Source organism: Stegodyphus dumicola, chromosome 1 (assembly GCF_044657685.1).
Source record: "Stegodyphus dumicola isolate Sdum_Otavi_A_Nest chromosome 1, ASM4465768v1".
In the NCBI taxonomy this organism is placed as follows: Eukaryota; Metazoa; Arthropoda; class Arachnida; order Araneae; family Eresidae; genus Stegodyphus; species Stegodyphus dumicola.
This window is the reverse complement of record NC_140768.1, coordinates 116257382-116280015: the sequence shown is the minus strand read 5'-3', so window position 1 is coordinate 116280015 and position 22634 is coordinate 116257382. Positions and strand designations below refer to the sequence as shown.

At 32.1% G+C, this 22634-nt stretch overlaps 2 protein-coding genes across 9 annotated transcripts in view; one reads left to right on the top strand and one right to left on the bottom strand.

Moving 5' to 3' along the window:
* Positions 1–22634, bottom strand: part of 140up (RPII140-upstream gene protein) — a 109204-nt gene that overhangs the window by 1116 nt on the left and 85454 nt on the right. Inside the window, exon 7 of one of the 7 annotated variants that reach the window (XM_085819689.1) lies at positions 17317–17466. The exons of 2 other annotated variants lie outside the window; for them this stretch is intronic. In XM_085819689.1, coding sequence (XP_085675815.1) covers positions 17442–17466 — 25 coding nt within the window. In that variant the 3' untranslated portion in view covers positions 17317–17441. Of the gene's footprint in view, positions 1–17316; positions 17467–18324; positions 18563–22634 lie in introns of those variants that run through there. 4 more of the 7 variants (XM_085819679.1, XM_085819690.1, XM_085819675.1 and 1 more) reach the window with 4 other exon arrangements.
* Positions 1–22634, top strand: part of LOC118199208 (phosphatidylinositol 4,5-bisphosphate 3-kinase catalytic subunit alpha isoform-like) — a 100911-nt gene that overhangs the window by 54166 nt on the left and 24111 nt on the right. For both annotated transcript variants that reach the window (XM_085819671.1, XM_085819669.1), the window contains 4 exons: positions 11064–11249; positions 16620–16784; positions 17662–17765; positions 21665–21833. In XM_085819671.1, coding sequence (XP_085675797.1) covers positions 11064–11249; positions 16620–16784; positions 17662–17765; positions 21665–21833 — 624 coding nt within the window. The remainder of the gene's footprint in view (positions 1–11063; positions 11250–16619; positions 16785–17661; positions 17766–21664; positions 21834–22634) is intronic.

The following is a 22634-nucleotide window of genomic DNA, read 5'->3' as shown; positions in this document are numbered from 1 at the left end:
CTACTAATTACACAACATTATAATTCATAATAAAAATGTAAGCACTGTAATAATTGTTTCTTCAGCCACAATTAAAGTGTACACACATATTATCCAAATTGAAATACAAATACGATAAATTTTTCCTACCTCCAGTCAGAAAATATGTATTCGTTTAACTTAAAAGATAAGTCCCTAAACTCAAATTAAAATTAAACAACTTCAACTCAAGAAAACTTTTAAAGCAACCTAACCAAAATTTAAAATTTACAAAGGTTACAATTTAAACTTACAACCAACTTTAAACAAAAAAAAAAAAAAAAAAGGACTTTCAATTACAAATCAAAACTGAAATAATAAGCAAAACAACTTAAGCTTGAAAATAAAACGATTAATTCATATCAAAACTGAAATAATAAGTGAAACAACTTAAGCTTGAAAATAAAACGATTAATACATAACAAATGCACCTGTGCCATACAGACACTATATATTTACAAACAACCATACCTTCTTCAGGATTTGAACCTGTGCCCATTGGTATGGTAGCCTGCTTCATTAACTGCTATACTGTCTAAGAGGCATTTAGATCATTAATCTGCTAAGCCACTGTTTCAAGATGATGTTTTAACCTTTTGAAAGGTGATGTCCCTGCCTTGAGAATGCATATTTGACATCTCCACCCCCCCTCTACAAAAAATAGTTTTTTGCAAAAAACAATCTATTAAAAAAAAGTTCTAGTTATCTTTTTATTCAATAGACAGCAGTACCACTGGAAATTATAAAATAAAATTGAAATGCATGAATTTCTAAGACCTAGTAATTTGTGGTTTTTCAGAATAGAAAAACACATCATACAAAATATTAGTCATAATTTTTACTTTTATATACAATTAGCACATTTCCTATACATATCGTCATGTGCTTTGTGGGTTTTAGCTGGGTGGCATTCTTGTCTTGGAACCCATACAATTCCAACTGAAAATAAAATTGAATATTTTTTTTGGATGAAAAACATTTTAATTATGCCAAAATATTATGAAAAGCAACTTTGTGTATATTTTTAATTACATTTTAATATTGGTCTTCGAAGGGTTAAAGGGTTGGAACATTAAAACCCTTATCACATACAATATTTGTTCCCGGAACAAAAGGTTTGGTGGAACAGTTCTGAGAAACGCTCATTGGCGAAATAGGGTTACCATCTTCCCTTGGTAAACAGGCTGAAAGCCAAACAAGAATCAGTTATCACTCAGATTGGCGAAAGTGACATTTCCTTTCAAGTGACGTTTGCTTTTTCGTGTTGTTTTGCATCACTCACACTCTTTTGTTTTTTGTATCACTCATCTTTTTTGGAAGATAATAGAAAGGTGATTGCTATCAAGTTAATCACTTTGATCTCCACTCAAGTAACAGATAAACACACTTCTGGTTATAGCAATCAATTACATCAGTAATAGCCAAAATCTGTATACACTAAGAATAGTTTAAAAACGTGTGCTGGATAAATCTATTTATCAGACATCACTTATGTGTATTTTCTGTTGTCTGCACTTCAATGAAAATTTGATGGCTCACTGGAAAATTTGTGACCTGGTGAAAGCATTTTCTTGACTAACTTTATGGCTCATAATTACTGTTCTGTCCATTCAAACAAACAGACCAAAAAAAAAAATCTATGACAAAAATCTATATGGCTGATATTTACATCCTCACAGCCAGCAGATACTATTCAGCAAAATGAAGATCAAATAAAGCATATGAAATACATGAGCAATCAAACATGTATGAGTTGCTTACTGTCCCGTAGAACACTCGGTAATATACCTAAAACACATTACTTATACGAACTCTAGAAATTAGGTGTGCACATCATGAGTTTGTTTTATGTGATAACGGCAAAGCGTCGACGGATATCTGCCTAACAGGAGGGATCCCTTTGTAGAAGATTTTTTAAAACTGGCTCATATACCATTCACAAACGGGGAAAACCAAGAAAACGCCCATGTAGCCTGCCTGTTCGCGGCATTCTAACCTGAGACAGAACTACCAGTATTCAACGACGCTTCGGCCCCTAGTAGGCCCGTGCACTTAATTGGATAGTACAATTCATTATGTAAACAGACATGAAGGTGATAATCAGTTGTGCACTGTTTTAAGTAATCAAATGTTATAAATGCACAGCTGTTACATTTCTTATTATTTATTAGTCATCTTTATATTATGTAGATCATACGTATGATATAATTATGAATTAACCCAATAACAAAATGTGTACACTCTTTAGTATTCAAATGCTCATCATTTATTTTTCAACTGATTATTATATATCCATAATAATTTGCAAAGAACTGATGACTACAGTTGCTGCAAATTACATGATCATTATACGAATTAAAAGTAACTTCAAATAAACTTTTTGCAATGTTCATTTTTGTATTCATACATACATATATATACACAGAGTTTCCAACTCTCCTGATTTAGGCGTGAGACTCCCGATTTTCGACCGCTCTCCCACCAACCCGATTTACAATATATTTCTCCCGACTTTTTCTTATTCTTAAAATTTCTCACGATTTTTATGGAACTTGGCTTAATACTTTGTTATATGAACAAATAAAAGTGATTTTGGGCATCTGAAAGCAATTGAATTTTCTCTAGATTATATCTAAAACAAAAACTTGCGAATTAGATAACTTCTGCTTTGTGAGTGACAGCATATACGTATCCAGAAACGTCGTTCTCCAGTTCTCCAATGGGCATCATGCTCCACTGCATGTCACCTGGCATATATTAACAAATGAGGACAAAGCAAGCTGTTATTTGGATGTTCTTTAGTTATTTCGTTCATCTTCTCCTGAGTTGTATGAGTACATGTGCCTTCGGGAAATAGTTTTAGAAATTATCATCTTTTGTTATGTCTGCAAGAAGTGTACGTTTCAAAAATCGTACACAGTTGACTTTCCTTCCATTATTTCCTCAAGGAAATATAATAAATTTGCGATGTGTACTGCCTGTCATTGCAATTTTTCGATTTTGCATGGTGGAAGGGCGGATGTTCTCAAACATGTGCGTACACAAAAACACAAGGACAACATGAATTGTTTTGAAAAAAACGAAAAATTAAATTTTTCTTCAAAAACAAAGGACCAAAAATTTATTAATGCAGAATGTCTGTTCTCTGCTTTTTTACTGGAGCGCAACCTGCTACTGAATGCATCGGATCATGCTGCAGCTTTATTTAAAAAAATGTTTCTCGATAGTGAAATCGCTAAGAAATACTCAAGTGCAAGAACGAAAACAGGTGCAATTGTTAAAGAAATAGATTTGAAAAATAATCTTCAGTTATTGATTGCATTAAAACAGCTTCATTCTGCCTCTCTACGGATAGAAGCAATAATAACGATTCAAAACTGTATCCAATTAGTGTTTCTTTTTTTAATCCAGAGTCTTCAGAAAATGAGTGCAGTTTACTTTCTGGCCTCACTTTAGAAGGACATTTGACAGGCTTTACTATAGCACAGCTAATTATTAAAACTTTAAAAGAAAATGTAGTCCCTCTGGATAATTGCTTAGCACTTGGTACCAATAATGCACCAGTATTGGTAGGCTTGAAGACTGGTGTTGCAGGCATCTTAAGAAAGGAAAATTCAGGTTTGCATATTACAAAGTGCACCTGTCACCTGTTAAATTTAGCAGTCGAAAAAGCGGCAGCTTCTTTAGCAATAAATGTGGATGAACACATTGTTGATATTTACTATTATCTTGAAAGGAGTTCTAAAAGGAAGGTAAAATTGAAACATTTCCAACAGCTTCATAACAGCAGTTTACAATTAGAAAACTTGGATGAAGTTATAAAATCAGCTAGGATTGACACCCAGTGGAGTTTAATTGGAAAACTGAAAGATGCTGATGGAATTTTAAAATATAGTGAACTGTTTAGAATTATGTTGGCCATCTTGACAGTTCCCCATAGTAATGCAGAGTGTGAGAGAATTTTCAGTGTTGTTGCGAAAACGAGGACTAAATTTAGATCTAAAATTAGTGATGATACATTAGAAAAACTTTTATTAGCGAAAGCAGGCCTATGTGGCAATTGCTATCAACAAAATTATGAAGTTTCTTTCTTAAAGAAAGCAAAATCTGTGACTGTTTATAACATTTGTACGAAAACTGATTAAAGTTTTTTTTTCGTTTTCTTAAACGATGCAAGTAATAAAAATGTTTTTTATGTGTAAGGTATTTTTGTATTGCTTGCATTTAAGAATTAGTTACCATTTAAAGTTAATTCATTATTAAAAACTATATTTTCATCATTTAAAAAGTCTTTTTAACATTGTGAAAAATCTTATTTTTGAGTGTCATAGGTTGGCAAGTATGTATACACATCTAATAAGTCATATATTTACATACAGATAGAGAGATGCGATGGTTTAGAAGTTGTTAATATATATTTATTAGTATTAATGTAATGAATAAGATTTATATTAATGAATGTGTATACAAATGTTTTTCATCAAGCATAATAATAAATCCATAAATTTCCAATGTTTCAATGTGTAGCATTTACAATAAAAGTATAGTTTCTAATGTATTTATAATCCAAAAAGTATTTCATTAATAACATGAAAATAATAGGAAAATTTAATGAGTATTCTCATTATTACACAAGCTATGCTTTTCTTTTTTATGCATCTTTTATGTTGTTTAAAATGTGTCATTGATTATGCAATTAACAATTTAAAAGATAAGTAATTAGGAGAAAAGCTGCGCATATACAAATGGATTTTAAAAAATTATTCAACTTAAATTTAAGAAATAAAATTCTATTATATAAATGATAATACACGTTATGCACGAAATACAACAAATTTGGCAAACTTTTGGCGATGAACAATTTGTAAACAAATCCAAACTGCAAGAACGTCGTAAAATACTGTCAACTCTGAAATTTCCACGATTATATATTTATTGAATATATAAATATTTAAAAATGACTCAGGCATATTATTACAACAAAACAGCAATAATTAAATCGGCCTCCATTTCCACCATCCATGACTTCACAGTGAGAGCCATTGCCATATTGAAAATTACCCGTGATCCTTCAGAAGCAGAACTTTCGATTGGTTGAACGTTCAAGGAACACGTCTCCAGCCGGAACATTTTCGGGAAAGTTTTAAATTGTTGCTCGTAGCCGGGACATGTTCCTCCTAGCTAGACGAAACATTTCTCGGAAGCCTCCCGCTTAAAGCAGTCCTACTAGAATCTCGTTTCTCGGAATTTGAATAAATTGTCCCGGGTAAGCGCGCGCATCCCTAGAAGTGATAGCCTCTGAAGAAAAACACTTGAAACTTTTACACAATAGCTGTTTTATATGCAGCTGATAAAATATGTGTCATTTGCTTTTGGCTTACTTTAAAACCAAAATGTTTAGTTGAAAGGAGGAAAAAATATAGATGTATAACTTTGATATCAACAATATACCAACATAGTTACATATATATAATTCTAAATGAATAGTAAAACTATTTGAAGTTTTGATTTTTTTATGCTCAATTTATAACTAAATTGCATGACTGAAAATAATAGATTTTTTACTCAAATATAGTCGTTTCAGACTGAAAATATGTTAACAGTGGTAATATTCTGGTTTTGGTCAGAATTACAGAAATTAAGTATACATATGTGTGTGTGCGTGTGACAATATATATATACACACATACAAGGTGTTTCATAGATCATGGGACAAATTTGAATGGGTGATGGAGCATACTAAAATGTGCATTTTTTGTATAGGAATGTAGGGTCTAAAGAGATGGGTTAAGGCAGGAATGCAAAAAACCACACGAGAGGAAAATGTGTTTATGTACAAAATCAATGCAAAGTGCTTCTTTGCAGCAATACAGTATTAACAATAAATGTTAAAAAAAGGGAACACTAATAGTAATAGGAACTACAGCTGTAATTGGCTGGCAATGTGGCGGTAGTGAGCCGGACAAACCATGATCTGATGTATGAGAGGATCATTTGCAACTCTGATTTCGAGCGTGATGGGTGAGTTTATGTACAGGGAAAAAGCTGACATGCATCTCATGTATGGTGCTGCTAATGGGAACGGCAGAGCAGCGCTATGGTTGTACCAGGAACGATTTCCGAACAGGCGTATGCCGAACACAGTGTTCAAGAGGTTGCATCAGCCGCTGTGTGAAAACGGGTCATTTGAAGCCACCTCTGACGCTAGGAATGGAAGAAGAATTGCACAACAACCTCACATTGAAGAATCCATCTTGAGCATTGTGCATGAATCACCTCAGACAAGAACTATTGCATGTCATCTGCAGCTGAGTCATTCCACCATTTGGAGAGTATTGCATGAAAATGGTTTGCACCCATACCATTTGCAGAGAGTCCAAGCCTTGCAAGAGGCAGATTACCCTCTTCGAGTTCATTTCTGTCATTGGTTCTTGCAGCAGCTTATTTTTAAGGTCAGTGGCAGCCCTACAATCTTGATCAAACCAAGTCACCCCTTCTCTTTTCTGCTCTTCCTAAGACTCTGTTGCCAGTTTCAATAATAGAAATTTTTAACAGATTCCATTTCTTATCTATATACTCCAGTTATTCCAATTTGAGGTTTTTTAATTGAGTTTCCAAGTCATTTGTAATTTAATTGTAATTTCATTCATAATTCTCTGTTTTATATCTTTTACTTTTAACAATAGACAGTTAAATTTCTCTTATATCACTCCCTGATTTTTATGAGCATTAGGGATTCTTGCTGATTTTCATCATGACCAAGGAAAGGTCAGAGTCAAAATTCACTCCACAAAATGACCTACATGTAATATGTCTGATACATGCCTGGTGTCAATTACAATGTGGTCATCTGATTGAAAGCGTCAGAATCTGGAGATCCCTATGTCATTTTGTGAATACTTTTGTGTGGAAAGCAAGTAGTGGCCACCAATATATCATGTTCTATAACAAAATATATCAGTCTCTTCTCATTGTCATTTGAGTCGTGATGTAAGCTATACTTATCAATGGTAGGCCTGAACCTATTTTCCTTCCCTATATTAATATTTGCATCTTCCATTACAATCTTGATATCATGTTTGGGCGGGCAGATTACAGTGTATGGACTCTTTTGTAAAATGTATCCTTCTCCTCTTCATCCTTACCTGCAGTGATGAATATATATTTATTAAACTATAAATAAAGAATCTACCTGTCAGTCTAATTCTGCATAACTGGGGAGACTTGGCCTCAAAATCAATAATAATATGCCTAATCCTCTTATAGACAATGAAACCTGTGGTAAACGTTTCCCGAGAACACATATGAAACATAGTGTAATTTCTGCCATCCTGAATTTCCTGTCCAATTTATCTCATTTCTTGAAGTGTGATTAAGTTAATTATATTATCATCTATTAATTCCATTAAAACAGAATGTCCTTTGCTTTTATAAAGTGAATGCAAATTATAAGTTCCAAATTTCAGATCCGTAAAATACCTTCCAAGTTGTCTCCACACACACACACACACAGTCCAGAAAATTCTTCCTTTGATTTCGTAAACAATAGGTTTTTATTGAATGAGGTTGTTACAGTCATGCCCAACCCCCAATCCCCTGATATAATCTTCAGAGGCAGGATACTCAGCTATACCTCTGGACACTGGGTACGTATTTTATTCGCCCTTTTTTACAACACACGGGTGAAAATCTTAAATAATCATGCCATGTTTCATCTTTGTAATGCCAAATGTCTAAGCCTTTTTGGGATAATTTGGTAGGATTTTTTAATGCAAAATGCATTGTCAGATTTGACCATTACTGTGCTTGACTGAAGTTCACAGGAAATGGGCACCTTGCTACATAGTTTCCACGTGTTCTTAACAAGAAAAGAGGAATAGTGCCATTTTGATTTTTACAAGTTGTTTGAATGTTGATTACAGAATTTTTGTAAGTTTTAATTTCTTTTATTATTTCAGTAGTATAAAAAAAGTTTAGCATTATCTTTTACTATTAATAGTTTAAACCCATACGATCCCAGCTGATAGACTTTACATTCCAAATTATCGCATATACAGAAGTGACAGGCTGATGCATAGACATGGTTGTGCTGCCATTCATGTAAAGAATTCTCTGTAATCCTGCCTTTTTCAACTAATAATATTGGTGGATATGAAAGTTTTGTGGTTCCTGTTGTTCTTCTGAACTACAGCACTCTTCATTTTTGGTCAATCTACAATCCACCTCATCATAGACTTTCAGAAGAATGCTTAAAAATTTATTTTCTGATGATAATCAAGTCATCCTTGCTGGTGATATCAATGCTAAACATATTGATTGAGTCTGTCGGCATACCAATGCTAATGGTCACATCTTGCACAGCTTCATTAGCAACCATCCCATCACCTTACATGTTCCAATCGAATCTACATACAGACTAGCTGACCTAAGTGAATGAGATATTCTGGACATCATGTTATCCAATACCACTTTATCTATTTATCTAGAAGTCAAGGCCAAACTGTCTTCGGATCATGTTCCTGTCATCACTTCTCTTGGAATCACTAAAGAAGATCTGTAGATCTTGAAATGAAGATAAATTTAATAATCTACAGTAATGCGTTTTACAACATTTTATTGGCAAATTTGTTACGAGATGTTTAGTAAGTCTAAATTCTATGGTTAAATCAACGACTATATCTTCAATCTTAATTGATGTGTTTTTACTAGATTTTCTATTCAGTTACGTTTTATATTTTTATGGTAATTTAAGATAAGATTTATACGTGTGTGACTTTATCATGGCAGGGTTATCACGTGATTTATTTGAGTATGAGGTGTAACTAATGAATACCTTTTTCATTTCTATTTCCATTTTATTTTATTGTGTATTTTATTTTTATCTTTAAATGCTCAAAAGGTCATGCGAAAAGAAACATTATACAGTTCTCTTGGATTATTCTGATTATTACCCCTTGAAAAGTCAGTCTGGATTATAAAAATAAGAATAATCTATAATGTATTAAAAAATTTTATATAATTGGTATTTCCACTTTAAATAAATTACAAAAAATTTTCAGAAATTATAAGGGATCATCTTTAATTTTGATTCATAATTTAAATGTAGTAGGTTTCGTCATGCAGTTTTATCATCTTCCTGGGATGGTTTGATCTACTTCTATTAAATTATTAATTTAAGTGTTTGATAAATATAATCATCAAATTAATGAAATGGAAATACTCATCAAAAGTGCAAATTTAGCCAAAACAATGAATTTCAATCTGAAGTCAACATCAGTTCCAATCAATTAAGTAATTTAAGTACCAATTCCAAAAAGTGTGAAAATTGAAAATAAATTATTGAAAACTGAATATATATATATATATATATATAACCGTAAATACTGGAACATTAGTGGGCTAAGTATAGAATAAATCTCTCTTCCTCAGTTATGAGAAATTTTGCTGCAAAGATAGACTAAAATATGCCTGTAAAAATGTATGTGTTTGCTGCTCTAGATCAGTTTTGTTGAAATAGTAGCATAAAGTAGTTGCCATGTGTGAAATAGTAGCATAAAGTAGTTGTCCACCTCATCATAGACTTTCAGAAGAATGCTTAAAAATTTATTTTCTGATGATAATCAAGTCATCCTTGCTGGTGATATCAATGCTAAACATATTGATTGGGGCTGTCGGCGTACCAATGCTAATGGTCACATCTTGCACAGCTTCATTAGCAACCATCCCATCACCTTACATGTTCCAATCGAATCTACATACAAACCAGCTGACCCAAGTGAATGAGATATTCTGGACATCATGTTATCCAACACCACTTTATCTATTTATCTAGAAGTCAAGGCCAAACTGGAAGACAGATAAATTTATGCAAGGTATAATTATACTTGTGTCAGGAGGAAATATACGAGGTGTTACACAAAAAAACAAAAAAAAAAAAAAAAAGTGTATAGCGTGAAAAAAAAGAGTGGAGATGGCGACAACTGTTTTAGTGACGTCATGCTACACATCTCTTCTATCCATACGGCCAGTTTCGACTTAACCGATCACCCCAGTGGCGAGTACTGCATCATTTAGTGAACATGTGAAACTGCATTCTGCCGGAAAAATGTCTAATATAAAAACTGAACAGCGAATCAACAAGTTTCTTGTGAAACTTAACGAATCAACCATGGAGGAAACATTTCAAATGTTAACTGAGGCTTATGGAGATGAAACTTTGTCTTGTGCATGTGTGATAAAATGGCATAATCGGTTTTTAGGGGGAAAAAACAGTGTGGAAGATGATGAACGTGCTGGCCGCCCAGATGGATGGCTGTTGCACTAGGACAATGCACCCCCTCACATGGCCCTATCTATCAAGCAGTTTCTGACCAGCAAAAACATTACTGTGATGGGGCATCCTTCTTATTCACCTGATTTGGCTCCATGCAACTTTTTTTTTTATTATTATTATTTCCTTAAGTTAAATCTTGCCCATTTTACCTCAGTTGAAGAGGTTCAGGCAGAAACAGAGAATCCCCTGAAGGGCCTTCCAAAAACCTCATTCCAGAACAGTTGCCAGCAATGGCAGCACCAAATGTAGAAGTGTGTGAATGCTGAAGGGTGTGATGACTTTGAAGGTGATAATGTCGCAGAGAACTGATTCTTTAAGTGCAGTGATTTATTGGTCCAGTCTTTTTTTTTTTTTTTTTTTTTTTTGTGTGTGTGTGTGTGTGTGTGTGTGTGTGTGTCACAGCTCGTATATTGATTATATAGTTCTTATCCTGATCTCTCTCTCTCTTTTTTTTTTTTTTTTTTTTGTATACAGAATATCTCTTATCCTGATCTCTATGTATACAGAATTTTTATATACCTGTTATCTGTGTGATTTTATTTGATATTTTCAGGCATAATTTATCTCTGCTCATTCTCGATTGTGTATCCATGAGAATAGTGCTTATTGTGTTCTGATCTGTTTTGTAGCTCAAATTATTAAAAAATGCTAAAATAATGATTTTTGTTAATACACAGACTGATATTAAAGCTTATTATTCGTTTTTTAACAGCCTTCTGAAACTCCAGCAGATATTGAAGCCCTTAAAGAAATCATATACAGAGATCCATTATCAGAAATATCAGAGCAAGAAAAGGAATTCTTATGGAAAATGCGTCGTGTTTGCTTAACAATACCTGACTCTTTGCCAAAATTACTGGAAGCTGTGAAATGGAATAGTAGAGATGAAGTGTCACAGGTTAATTCAAAAGTTCCTCCTTTTTTATTAGCCATACTTTTTATTCCAGTTTTAGTGTTTTTTAGTAGAGACTATCCCATGTAAATCATAACCCATCATCACATTTCGAACACCACTGGTTGGAATTGTTTTATTCAGTTCAGAAATGAACCATACCTTTTACTTGGAATTTCATTTGAAATGTGTCATTCCAGTGTTTGATAAACTGTTCTGTCTCATTCAATGTTGTTATTTTCAATATCATAATTAAAGGATCGTGAATCCATGAAAATTCATTATACCATTTACCACTTAGAAAGTAAGTTTCAAATGGTGACTTGAGAACTTTGAAATGCGAACATACATCATATGTCAAATTCTTAATCATATGTCCAATAACAATATGATTTTCTACTAAAAGAGATTCTCAGATTAGAAATGGTGAAAATTTTCTCTATTTTACACAGCTAATCTGCAAACTAAGTTTCCTCTGAAATCCCTATATTTTCTCTTGAACATTGAAAATAGTCTACGAGCATTATAGATAGATATTTACTTTTAGTTTTGAGAATACATCTGGAAGATATATCTATATACTTAATCAGACCATCATCAAAAATGATGTAAAATCATCTTTAATTTTGTACAAATAACAAAATTTTAATCTAGGAACACCACAAAAGCAGGCTTTGAGGATTACTTGTTCGTGAATCATAGATTGAGAAATATTGTATTAATGCATTTCAATCTGAACTTTCTATTTCTTACAAATGAGAAACCACTTTACTTAGAGCTTTTTATCACAGAACAATCAAATCCAAATTCTTATGAAACTAAAAGTTATTGAAGACAATATCAGATTTATTTCCTGTTGCAAAGTTTAAGGAAGGAGGAAGAATGGAAAACAGCATGAAAAGTAGAGAAGCCTGTATTAAGAAAGCTATTTCAAACATATAGCTATATTTATTAATATTTTAATTCATTTATTTATCGTCAAATACTCTAAAATGTCATCAAAAACAGAATAGATCATGTTTTAGAAACTTGGTAAATTTTCCATAAGTTTTAGCAGAATATATCTCTTAGGAATTACATAGGACATATTGCTGTAATTTTTATCATGAAATATTCAAGAAGAAATTTGAAATACAAAGAACAAGAGAGCCATTTAGCATATAATAAATACTGTGCTCTTAGAATTAAGTTTAGATACCTTTTCATAGGCCTAATTCTAAAGCAAAAAAATTTACTTGCTTAAAAGATCAGCTTAGTAGTAAATAATAATGTTACATTATTTTCTTCTGACCAGTTATTTTCTTCTCTTCCTTCATGTTCGTAAGGGGTTCGTATGGATTTGGAGTGAATAATGATGACACTACTTGATGAAATATCAAAACACACTTTATTTACCAATATTAATCAGTACAGCTCCAAAATCACTTTTACACTCGTCAAACTGTTATAAACACGCTGACACGTTCAGCGACACAGCTTCACTGCAAAGCACCAGACTACAGCTCCCGACTCTGCTCGGTCATTCTCGGAACTCCACGTACTTTCGAGACTCTCCACACTACAACTCATGATGCACTCGATGACACACAGAGCACAGCTCCCGACTCTTCGGTTCAGTCGTTTCCGGAGCTTAACACACTCTCTTGACGATGCACTAACCGCAATACACTAAAAGACTCTTTGATGCACTCGGCGACCCACTGCCCAGCTGTCAACTTGATTGACTCGGGACACTATCTCACACTCTCGAGACACACACTGACTGTGGACCAGCAAGGTTTATATAGCTTTCAGCTTGTGTTCGAGAACATTCTGTGCTAAACCGGATAGAATTTGTTCCAGAAGGTTCTCCATCCATCCATGGCATATCGCTAATTTCGTTTGGCAAACGCCCATCATCTTCTCTCCAAATGTGGCAACCCTGACTTTCCTTGCCATTTTATGGCAACCCTAAAACTGCTTTGCGGGAAAGCTATTTTATCGTGTTTGTACATTTCATAACAATATTATAAATTTGATATGTGCATAAAGCCATTGGTCTACATACAGCTTCTGAAGCAGTATTACACAGCCCACTAAATACATTTCCCATAAATTAATTAGCACCATTATGACAAGAATTTGAAGAAAACGTTTTAAGGATTTGAAGTCCAGTTCTATATGAATATCATTACCATTAAAAACAAACATGAGCAATGTCCCTGAAGATTTGCAAATGAAGCTAATTAATTTATACTGTGGTATAAATCTTATTCAAAGATTTGAATATAAAGATTTGATTAGCCCTCTGCTGTACTTGTCAAGGAATAAATACCATCAGTTGCAAGTTTTGTCATAAGAATAATTACTTTTTGGGAATATGTTATTTATATGTGAACTTTCTTTTTTCCTGATAGTTGAAAATTAAGTAAGTCCTTAAAAAATTTACCAATGAGCATTGGTATACAATTTGTGATGAAAAGTTTAGTAATTTTTCTCCAAGGTTACAAATTTATCAAAATGCCATGAGGTAGTGTAGTTGAAAGTTGTGGTAAAAAATGAAAGAGTTTATAATTACTTACATACAAATTATGTATTTTTTCTGCATTAAGAAAAAATTTAGTGAATAAAAAATGTGAATAGGCAGTCATTATTTATTCTCGAGTTTTATCCCACTATAAAATTTGTGATTTATTTTTAGTGTAAGTAAGTTATTTAGTGGTAATTCAACATATTAAAGTTATTTGGAATAATTGTCAGACTGAAAATTTAATTTTTAAGTCAATATTAAATAATAAAATAAATTTATAAAACATAATCAACAGAAATATCTTGCATTCCTTTAGATTTCAGATACCTTTAAAAAATAAATATAATTTTTTTTTTCCTTTTGCATTCATTGTTGTTTATTCTGTTTATGTACGTTTTGATAAATATTTAGTAAATGAAATTCAGGTTAAAAAAAACTTTTCATTCCCCCTAAAAAAGATTTGCCTTTTTAGCTGTTTTCAGATTGCGCATTCCAGCTTGCATGCAATTTGAGACCACTGCTTAAAGCATTTTATATAATTAGCAAATTACAGAATACTGATTAGTATATCCGAGGCCTGATGGCGCAGTGGCTAGTGCATCGCACAGCAGCACCACAGGTCCTGGGTTCGATCCCTGGGCTGGATAAGATCAACTCAGCCTTTCAACCCTCGATTTCCATCCCTTGGGTCGATAAAATGAGTACCAAGTTCACTTGGGGACTAAACACTGGGGTCCTGCGACAAGCTGACCACTTGTTCAGGGCATATGCTTATGCATCTCAGAGCCCACGGTAAAGAAAGCAGATTTCAGGACACTGCTGGCTTTGGCTGTGATCTTTGAGAGGGAGAAGGCCATGACACTTTATAAACATGGCAGAGCTTTCTGTCCAATGTTATCGTTGGAAAGTCATTTGGATTTTTAAATTTTCATCGGAAATATAACTTTATCATGTTGCTTAGTTAATTAAAATAGCTGAAAGGAAGGAGGCTTTATATACATTATTTTCTTTAGCTTTTTACAGATATTTTAATTAACTTTGTGCATAAATATAATTCACAGAACCAAAGAACAAACGAACATTTTACAAAAATTTAAATGCTGATTGCAAATTGCCACTGTCATGATAAATTGGGAAGGGGTTCTTAAGATAATAATTAATATTTTACCTGGGCTCAAGTATTAATTTATTCGCATTTCAGAGTAAAATATATAACCAGCAACTTCTATATCTCCAACGTATGTAAATGAAATACTATATAAATTAGCTAATAAGTGTGATAAAAGTATTTCGTACAAGAAACGTACCTAAATCTTATAACAAAAAAGTCTTCCAACATTCGTATTTGAAATGAGATAACCTAACAAACAACATACACTATTTTAAAATATTAAAAAAACTATTTTAAATATTTTAAAATAGTGTATGTTGGCATATTTAGTGTATGTGACAATATTAAAAAAAAAAACACAAAAACTATGCAGTTTTTGAAAGTTACCAGAAAAAAGTAACAAAACTGCTATTTCCAATTAATAAAAAAATCCTTTAGTATTTTTTAAATAGCAAGCTGTAAAAAGTACAATAATTTGTAGCAATGCTGATGATTTTTAACATCATTTCTCTCGATCATATGTAAATATATATATACACTTGTTTTAGACAATGGCAGATTCTCATGGCCATTTTATTCATTTTTTCAAATCAATAACATTCCTTTGGATACTGTGCAGAAATTATTTGAATAATATACACAATAGTAAGAACTGCACATTTAAATCTGCTCTTCATTAAATAGCACACAACAAAAAGTTTTTTCCCATTTATCATGAATTTTATTGCTATCACAAGCATGTACAAAAATTAACAATGAAAATGGAATGTATTCAAATGTAATAATTAAAAAACATAACTTGCAACACTCGTATTCATACCAAGAGATATATTACAAATTCCAAGAGAAAAATAACAGAACTGCAATTTGCACTTAATGTAAAATTTGATGTTTTTTAAATATTATATGATTAAAAATGCAATAATTATGAATTACAATATTTAGTAGTAATGCTGATTTTCTTAACACCATTTCTTCCAATCATATGCAGGTGTATATACATATTTTTTGTTTCTAAATTTTAGGATAACGGGAATTACGATTATCATTTATATGCTTTTTATTATTTTTTTATTGCCAGTTGTGTATGTTGCTTGTTAGGTTATTTCATTTGAAATATGAATGTTGGAAGGCTTTTTTGTTATAAGATTTAGGTATGTTTCTTGCATGAAATATTTTTATCACATTTATTAGCTAATTTATTTACAAGGAGATATAGAAGTTGATGGTTATATATTTTGCTCTGAAACGCAAATAAATTGATACTTGAGCCTAGGTAAAATATTAATTATTAAAGAACCCCTTCCCAATTTATCATGACAGTGGCAATTTTCAATCAGCGTTTAAATTTTTGTAAAATGTTCGTTTGTTCTTTGGTTCTCTCAATTATATTTATGCACAAAGTTAATTAAAATATCTGTAAAAAGCCTAAAAAGTTAAAGAAAATAATGTATATAAAGCCTCCTTTCTTTCAGCTATTTTAATTAACTAAGCAACAGGATAAAGTTATATTTCCGATGAAAATTTAAAAATCCAGATGACTTTCTGACGATAACATCGGACGGAAAGCTCTGCCATGTTTATAAAGTGTCATAGCCTTCTCCCTCTCAAAGATCATGCTTTGGCCCACTAGGGCTGTTGTGCCACTGACTTTAGTTTTTAGTTTAGATTAGTATATCCTGTACTGAACATATATGACTTACATTAACCCTGTTAAAATATTTTTTTTTTTTTTTTTAAATTTCTCTCGATATAGATATATGTCCTTTTTAAGGAATGGCCACAAGTATCACCTGAAGTTGCATTAGAGTTACTTGATTGTAAATATGCTGATAAAGTTGTTCGTGAACATGCTGTGCTTTGGCTCGATTCAACACTTACCGATGATCTGATGTCACAATATTTACTTCAGTTGGTTCAGGTATTTAAATAAATACCTTTTATATTTAATTTCAAGGAAGTTTCACTGCTTTAAACATAATTGTTTGAAAACTTATTTTAATAAACATTTTACATAAACTTATTTTGATAAACGTTTTACATAAAACTGTCATTCATATTATACTTTATTTATTATGTTACTGCATTTACAGTATTCAATTAATTCTTGAAATTCCTTAGAGAACTCAGAGAAACTTCTCGGAGTGTAATATATTTTTTTAATTTCTAAGCAAATATCCTTGTTTCTGAAATACAACATGTCAGAATTTTCTTCATGTAATCACCTTTAACATTTCAAAAATGTATTGTTAATTAATGAAGATATATCAGAAGATATAAGTATAGTTTTGAACCTGTGTGTTTCTGCAGATATAAATCCTGATGACAAAACTACAAAAACAGAATTAAATAGTAATATGTGCTTTAGTCGCATATGACTTTCCTGCTGTGATGTCAGAGTACAGTTGATAATAAAGGGAATATATCATTCTCAGTTTTTTATTTCAGTTGCTTGATCAATAGATCACACAAAGCATGCAAGGGCTCTCTGCATGCAGAAGAATGTCTGCATGAAGGGAGTTCGAAGACAAACTGGTAAGTATTCACTTTGCACATGGAAAAGACGGACCCCACACAGCTAGCTCTTTTGCCAGGACTGAATCCTAAGATAAAATAGCAGTGTTCAGTGATCTTTATGATCTCTTTGTAGATACTTATATAAAAAAAATTATGAAATATTTCTAGGTACTTTGGCTTAGTCTTTTTAAACTATTATACTAATGTTCACAAAAATGAATTAATTTTTCTTGGAATTAAAATTAGCATACAAATGTATGTTTTCTTTTTTCATTGTATAGGTTCTGAAGTATGAATCTTACTTGGATAATAACCTTGCTAAACTTCTCATCAGAAGGGCTCTTTCGAACCGAAAAATTGGGCACTTTTTTTTCTGGCATTTGAAGTTAGTAATGCTGATATGCAATAATTGATCCTTTTACATCTTTTATTACCTCAACAAAATGTTAAAATTTATTTCAAATATTTATGAAGTTTAAATTTGTGAACAAATATATAAAAGTCTTATTACTGTTATATATTACAAATTTCAAAATTAGAAACACAATTTTGTAATATTAAAAAAAAACCTGCAATTAATTATTTGATGCCATGTAATTAATAATGGAATACTGTTTAATTTTTCATGATAGAATTACTTTTTTAATTGATATTTTTCAGAGAATTTTTATATTTTCTTATACATGACAAATATTTTGAATTCTGAAATTTTTAGAACAGTTAGTAATTACTTTTAGTGTAACTCATATTTGTATTCTCTCTGTAGCTGAAGAAGAAAATATAATAAGGAGATATGGCAGAGATGAAATGATTCGTTTAATAATAACAGTAAATAAAGAATTATAAATTTCTGACATTTATATGTTTATTTAGAACAAGCCTATCCAACCCAAAAGTCTTCATGGCCTGCATTATATATATATAATGAGATGATTGGAGAAGTAGCTGTTAAAGTTGAGATCTTTATCTGCATTTTAAGTATTTGGAGAGGCTTCAAATGCATAGATGGAATGATGGGCTTGCACACAGATGCGGCTCAATTCAGCATAATTTTATTGCTGGATAAAACAATTCTACAGATGCAGTATTAGATTCATACATTATTATGTGTGCGGTATACACCCACACAGTGTTGTACAGCTTACATTTTCAAATAGTGGACAGCAGAGGCATGCAGCACATCTAAGCATCAGCGAGCAAAGTAGAAAAATGGAATACACATCAGCAAAGTGTTATCAATATTAAAAAATTTATTTAATCTGTTAGGATAAGAGCTTACGCATTGCAGTAGGATTCCTTAAGAAAACATGACACGAATTAATTTTGAAAGATGCAGTCTAGAAAGTTATTATAAACAATTTCTACTTTTAGAACATAAAAGGAAGATATACAGATTAAAGTGAAAAATTATAGGGGGTTATTGCTAAAGTTATAATATTAAGTTTCATATTTTATATCTTATACATATGTATATAAATATATAAATTTTATATAATTTGTATATAAATGTTTTTAAATGAAAATTTAAATTAGAATATATTATTATTATTATAAATAAATTAACAATACAGTCAAAAGTCGTTAATCTGGACACCCATAATCTGGACCTCAAAGCTACAAACTTTCTGCGCATTTGTGCGTTTGTGTTGATGCATGCGTGTAATACCTTTACACTTGTGCACATGTGTGTACGTATGTGCATAATACGTATACGCATGCGCGTTTAATGTATAACGGACAGTATAAGCTAAGCTAAAATTATCTAATTATCTATTTCAGTTAATGTTGCAGAGTGCGTTGTTTCTTAATCTTCGAATTGGATCCAGCTTATTATTTCTTGTAGACTGTTAGAGCAATTTTATAAAAGTAAGTTGAAACTTTCGATTATGTCAAATAGAATTTCCAATGCCTGATCTACAAAGGGAAAGCATGTTTCGATGTCCATCAAACAAAAAGTGAAATTTGTTCGAAAATATGACCTATTGTAATCCCTACTGTATTGTATCCCTTTTTCTGCATCATCTTTCCTCCTTGAAATAATTCTAACTTTTACATAAGGTTTAGTTCTTATTTTAAAGGGATACAGCAATTACTTCTACTTCTTTTTCACTGCCACTGTGTCTATTAAGAACAGACTGTTCCAGCCTAATTAAGATGCAAAAACGAAACTTGATGTTACGTCATCTGGAAAGCTGAGTCGTGCCAATAGCTGATTGGTTGCCGTGAGATGACGTCATGTCTACTTCAGGTATAAGTATCTTGCGTTGCTCTGTCTTGTTCCTTCTGGTTCCTGTTCCATTGCTCCATGGTGTGCCGTTCCAGCCCCTATTGGAAGACGATATTGCGATTAGTGCCGTGATTCTGGTCCGAAGATGACTTTTTCTGGATTCTGAAAAGTGGCTACGATGTGAGTGACTGCCGTGGGCGGCATCCTGTTTCTACGGTTCGGTGGCAATAGATTCCAACCTGTGATTTCCAGTGAGCAACTGCCGTGGGCGGCATCAATACAAATGTTTTTCTAGGACTAGTGGCGATGTTTTTCTAAGCTGTGATTTCTCGTGTGTAATTACAGTGAGCAGCTTTCGCCAGTTTAAGTGCACTCAAGGATTTAGTTTAATTTTTCAGGTGCTTTCCTGACCACAAAACATGGACTTATTGATAGTGAAGTGAATTTCATAATAACCGCATAGTTTCTGTTCTGTGATATGTTTTTTGCATATTGAATGCCAGTATATAAAGATCAGGTAAAATATTTACTGTATCATTAATAGTGTAATCTTCTTTAAAGGAAAAAACCCTTGGAGTTAGTGAATAATCAACTAAGTGTAATTTTTGATAATGATTATGTTACACTCTTTAAGTTTATTCATTGTGTTTTTATTTTTATATATATTGTTAATAAATTGGTTAAGTTTAAAACTTTTGTCTTCAATGTCTGCACAGTATATAACCTTAGGGAGTTTCTATTGTTAATTCTGCTAAATGTTTTTACAACTTTAAACTTTGCTTTTGCATCAGAATTGCTGCAAAAAATGAAATAAAGGCTCCTTTGTTTCTCTAACCATTCCAAAATCTGTTTATCAATTTCACGCTGCTCTGTGGGGGGGGGCGTAGTGGCGCTCAATGAACTGGAAGTTGATCTGTCAGCACTATCCTTATCTTCAAGGCAGATGTTTGTATTTTACTCGGCTTATAATTCCTTACTAAATGTAGTATTTCATCTCGATGTACTCCGTCTTTGATATGATTTAAATAAAATTCCTCGTCATTATAAATATCACGAATACACAACAGATAGTTTTCTGGTTACAATTTTCTGATTTCGACTATGCATAATGTATGCTTTGTTGAAAGAAATGTTTAAAAAAATAAACAAATAAATATTAAGCTTTTTTTTTTTTTTTTTTGTGTAAATTTTGATACCCTTTAGAATGTAATTGCTCTTTATTTCATAAATTACAGTTTCATATTTTTAATTTTATAATTTCTGCATGCCATCTTACCAGATTTAAACTGATGATGTATAATCCGGGAAAATCGATAATCCGCAATCGCCGAATTCCTGACGTGTCCGAATTAAAGACTTTTGACTGTATAACAGTTAAACATTTATGACTATACATAAAGAATTATAACGATAATAACTCATAAAACAAGTGAATTATATTATATGTACTGTAATAAGTGCAATATTTATTTGTTTTCTGTCACTTAGTTGCCCCCCCCAAGTCTATTTTAATACATTGTAATTTATGTTGCAGGTTTTTGTCAGTTGAAAATGCCTGTGATTTATATTTTGTAAATCTAAAAAATTTCATTTTTGGAGTGGGAAAAAGAAGATTTACAGACATAAGTTGATCCAATAGCACTCACAATGTCTTATGCTGCATTTCACAAATTTCATGAATTCCACTGCAGGCCACAAAATTTTAGAGTGCGCTGCAGGTTGGACATCCCTGATTTAGAAATTTTTTATATTAATATTTAGCCTAAATACTTTTAATAAATTTTTATATCGGTATGCTTTTTTAATGGTAACAAATAAAGAAACTGCTCTATTTGCTTTCTTTTAAACTGCATCCAAGTTATATCAAGTTATCCTCAAATTTTGTAAACATATTTGTGAAGACACACATTAAAGAATTATTTTGAAATTGTATGTAGTAAGATTTTGTATATGCTTTATTATATCATTACTTTGGTTTTAACTACCTGTGTATTTATCATATTTCTCATGAAATTATATAGCTCTTTATTTTGACTACATCATTTTAACAACTGCAGGTCAGAAATGCATGATCCTGCAATAGCTACACGTTTTGGTTTACTTTTGGAAGCATATTGCCGAGGTGTTGGTTCACATTTGAAATCCATTGTAAGGCAGGTTGAAGCCCTTGAAAAGCTCACAAAATTGACTGATATACTAAAAGAAAGAAAAGATGATACACAGAAAGTAAGTAACTAAAAGTACTAAAATTTTCATGTTTCTTTCTCTCCCATCCCCCCAAATTTTTTAGTTTAGAATTTTTAAGAAACTGTTGAGCACTGACCAGCAATAATTAACACTTATACTGAGAAAGAAATCCAAGTATTGGTCCCAGAATTAGGAATGCATTTTATCTTATGGTACACTTACAAGATTCAAACATATCAGCCTAGGATACATCCTTAAAGTCACAAATGTGGTAAAACTTTTATAGTATATCCTTATCACAAAATGGCAGTGCTAGAACCATGCCATATGATCAGCAAGTAAGCTTTGTTGGTGATCCCTCACATTGGTGATCGAATATACACCTGCACCCATCTAGGAAGTAAACCAACATCATGAAACTACATGGCATGTCACATAGTACAACAAGGCATGCCTATGGATTAGAGCTACAGCCCTGCAATACAAAGATCAATCACATCAATGATCAAGGTTTGCAGCCATGCTCATGGCAACAAGGGATCAATCCTGATAACAAGCTGTATCTTCCAGTACTGCCTTCCAGTATGTTCCTGGAGGACTGTGATGTGACTTGTAATCAACCAACGTTAACACCAAGAAGGATTCTAGTACTGAGTGCACTTTGTATCTTATTAGTGCCCTTTTATAACTTTGTGTTCCCAACCAACTTGAGTTCTGTTCCCAAGGTGCAGTGCTCAGCAGCTTTGGTAAATAAAAATTTTCACAGCTTTAACTTGGCACCATAAGATCACAATATATAACAAGCCACCAAGCTTTTTCCTCATATTATTATAAATGAAA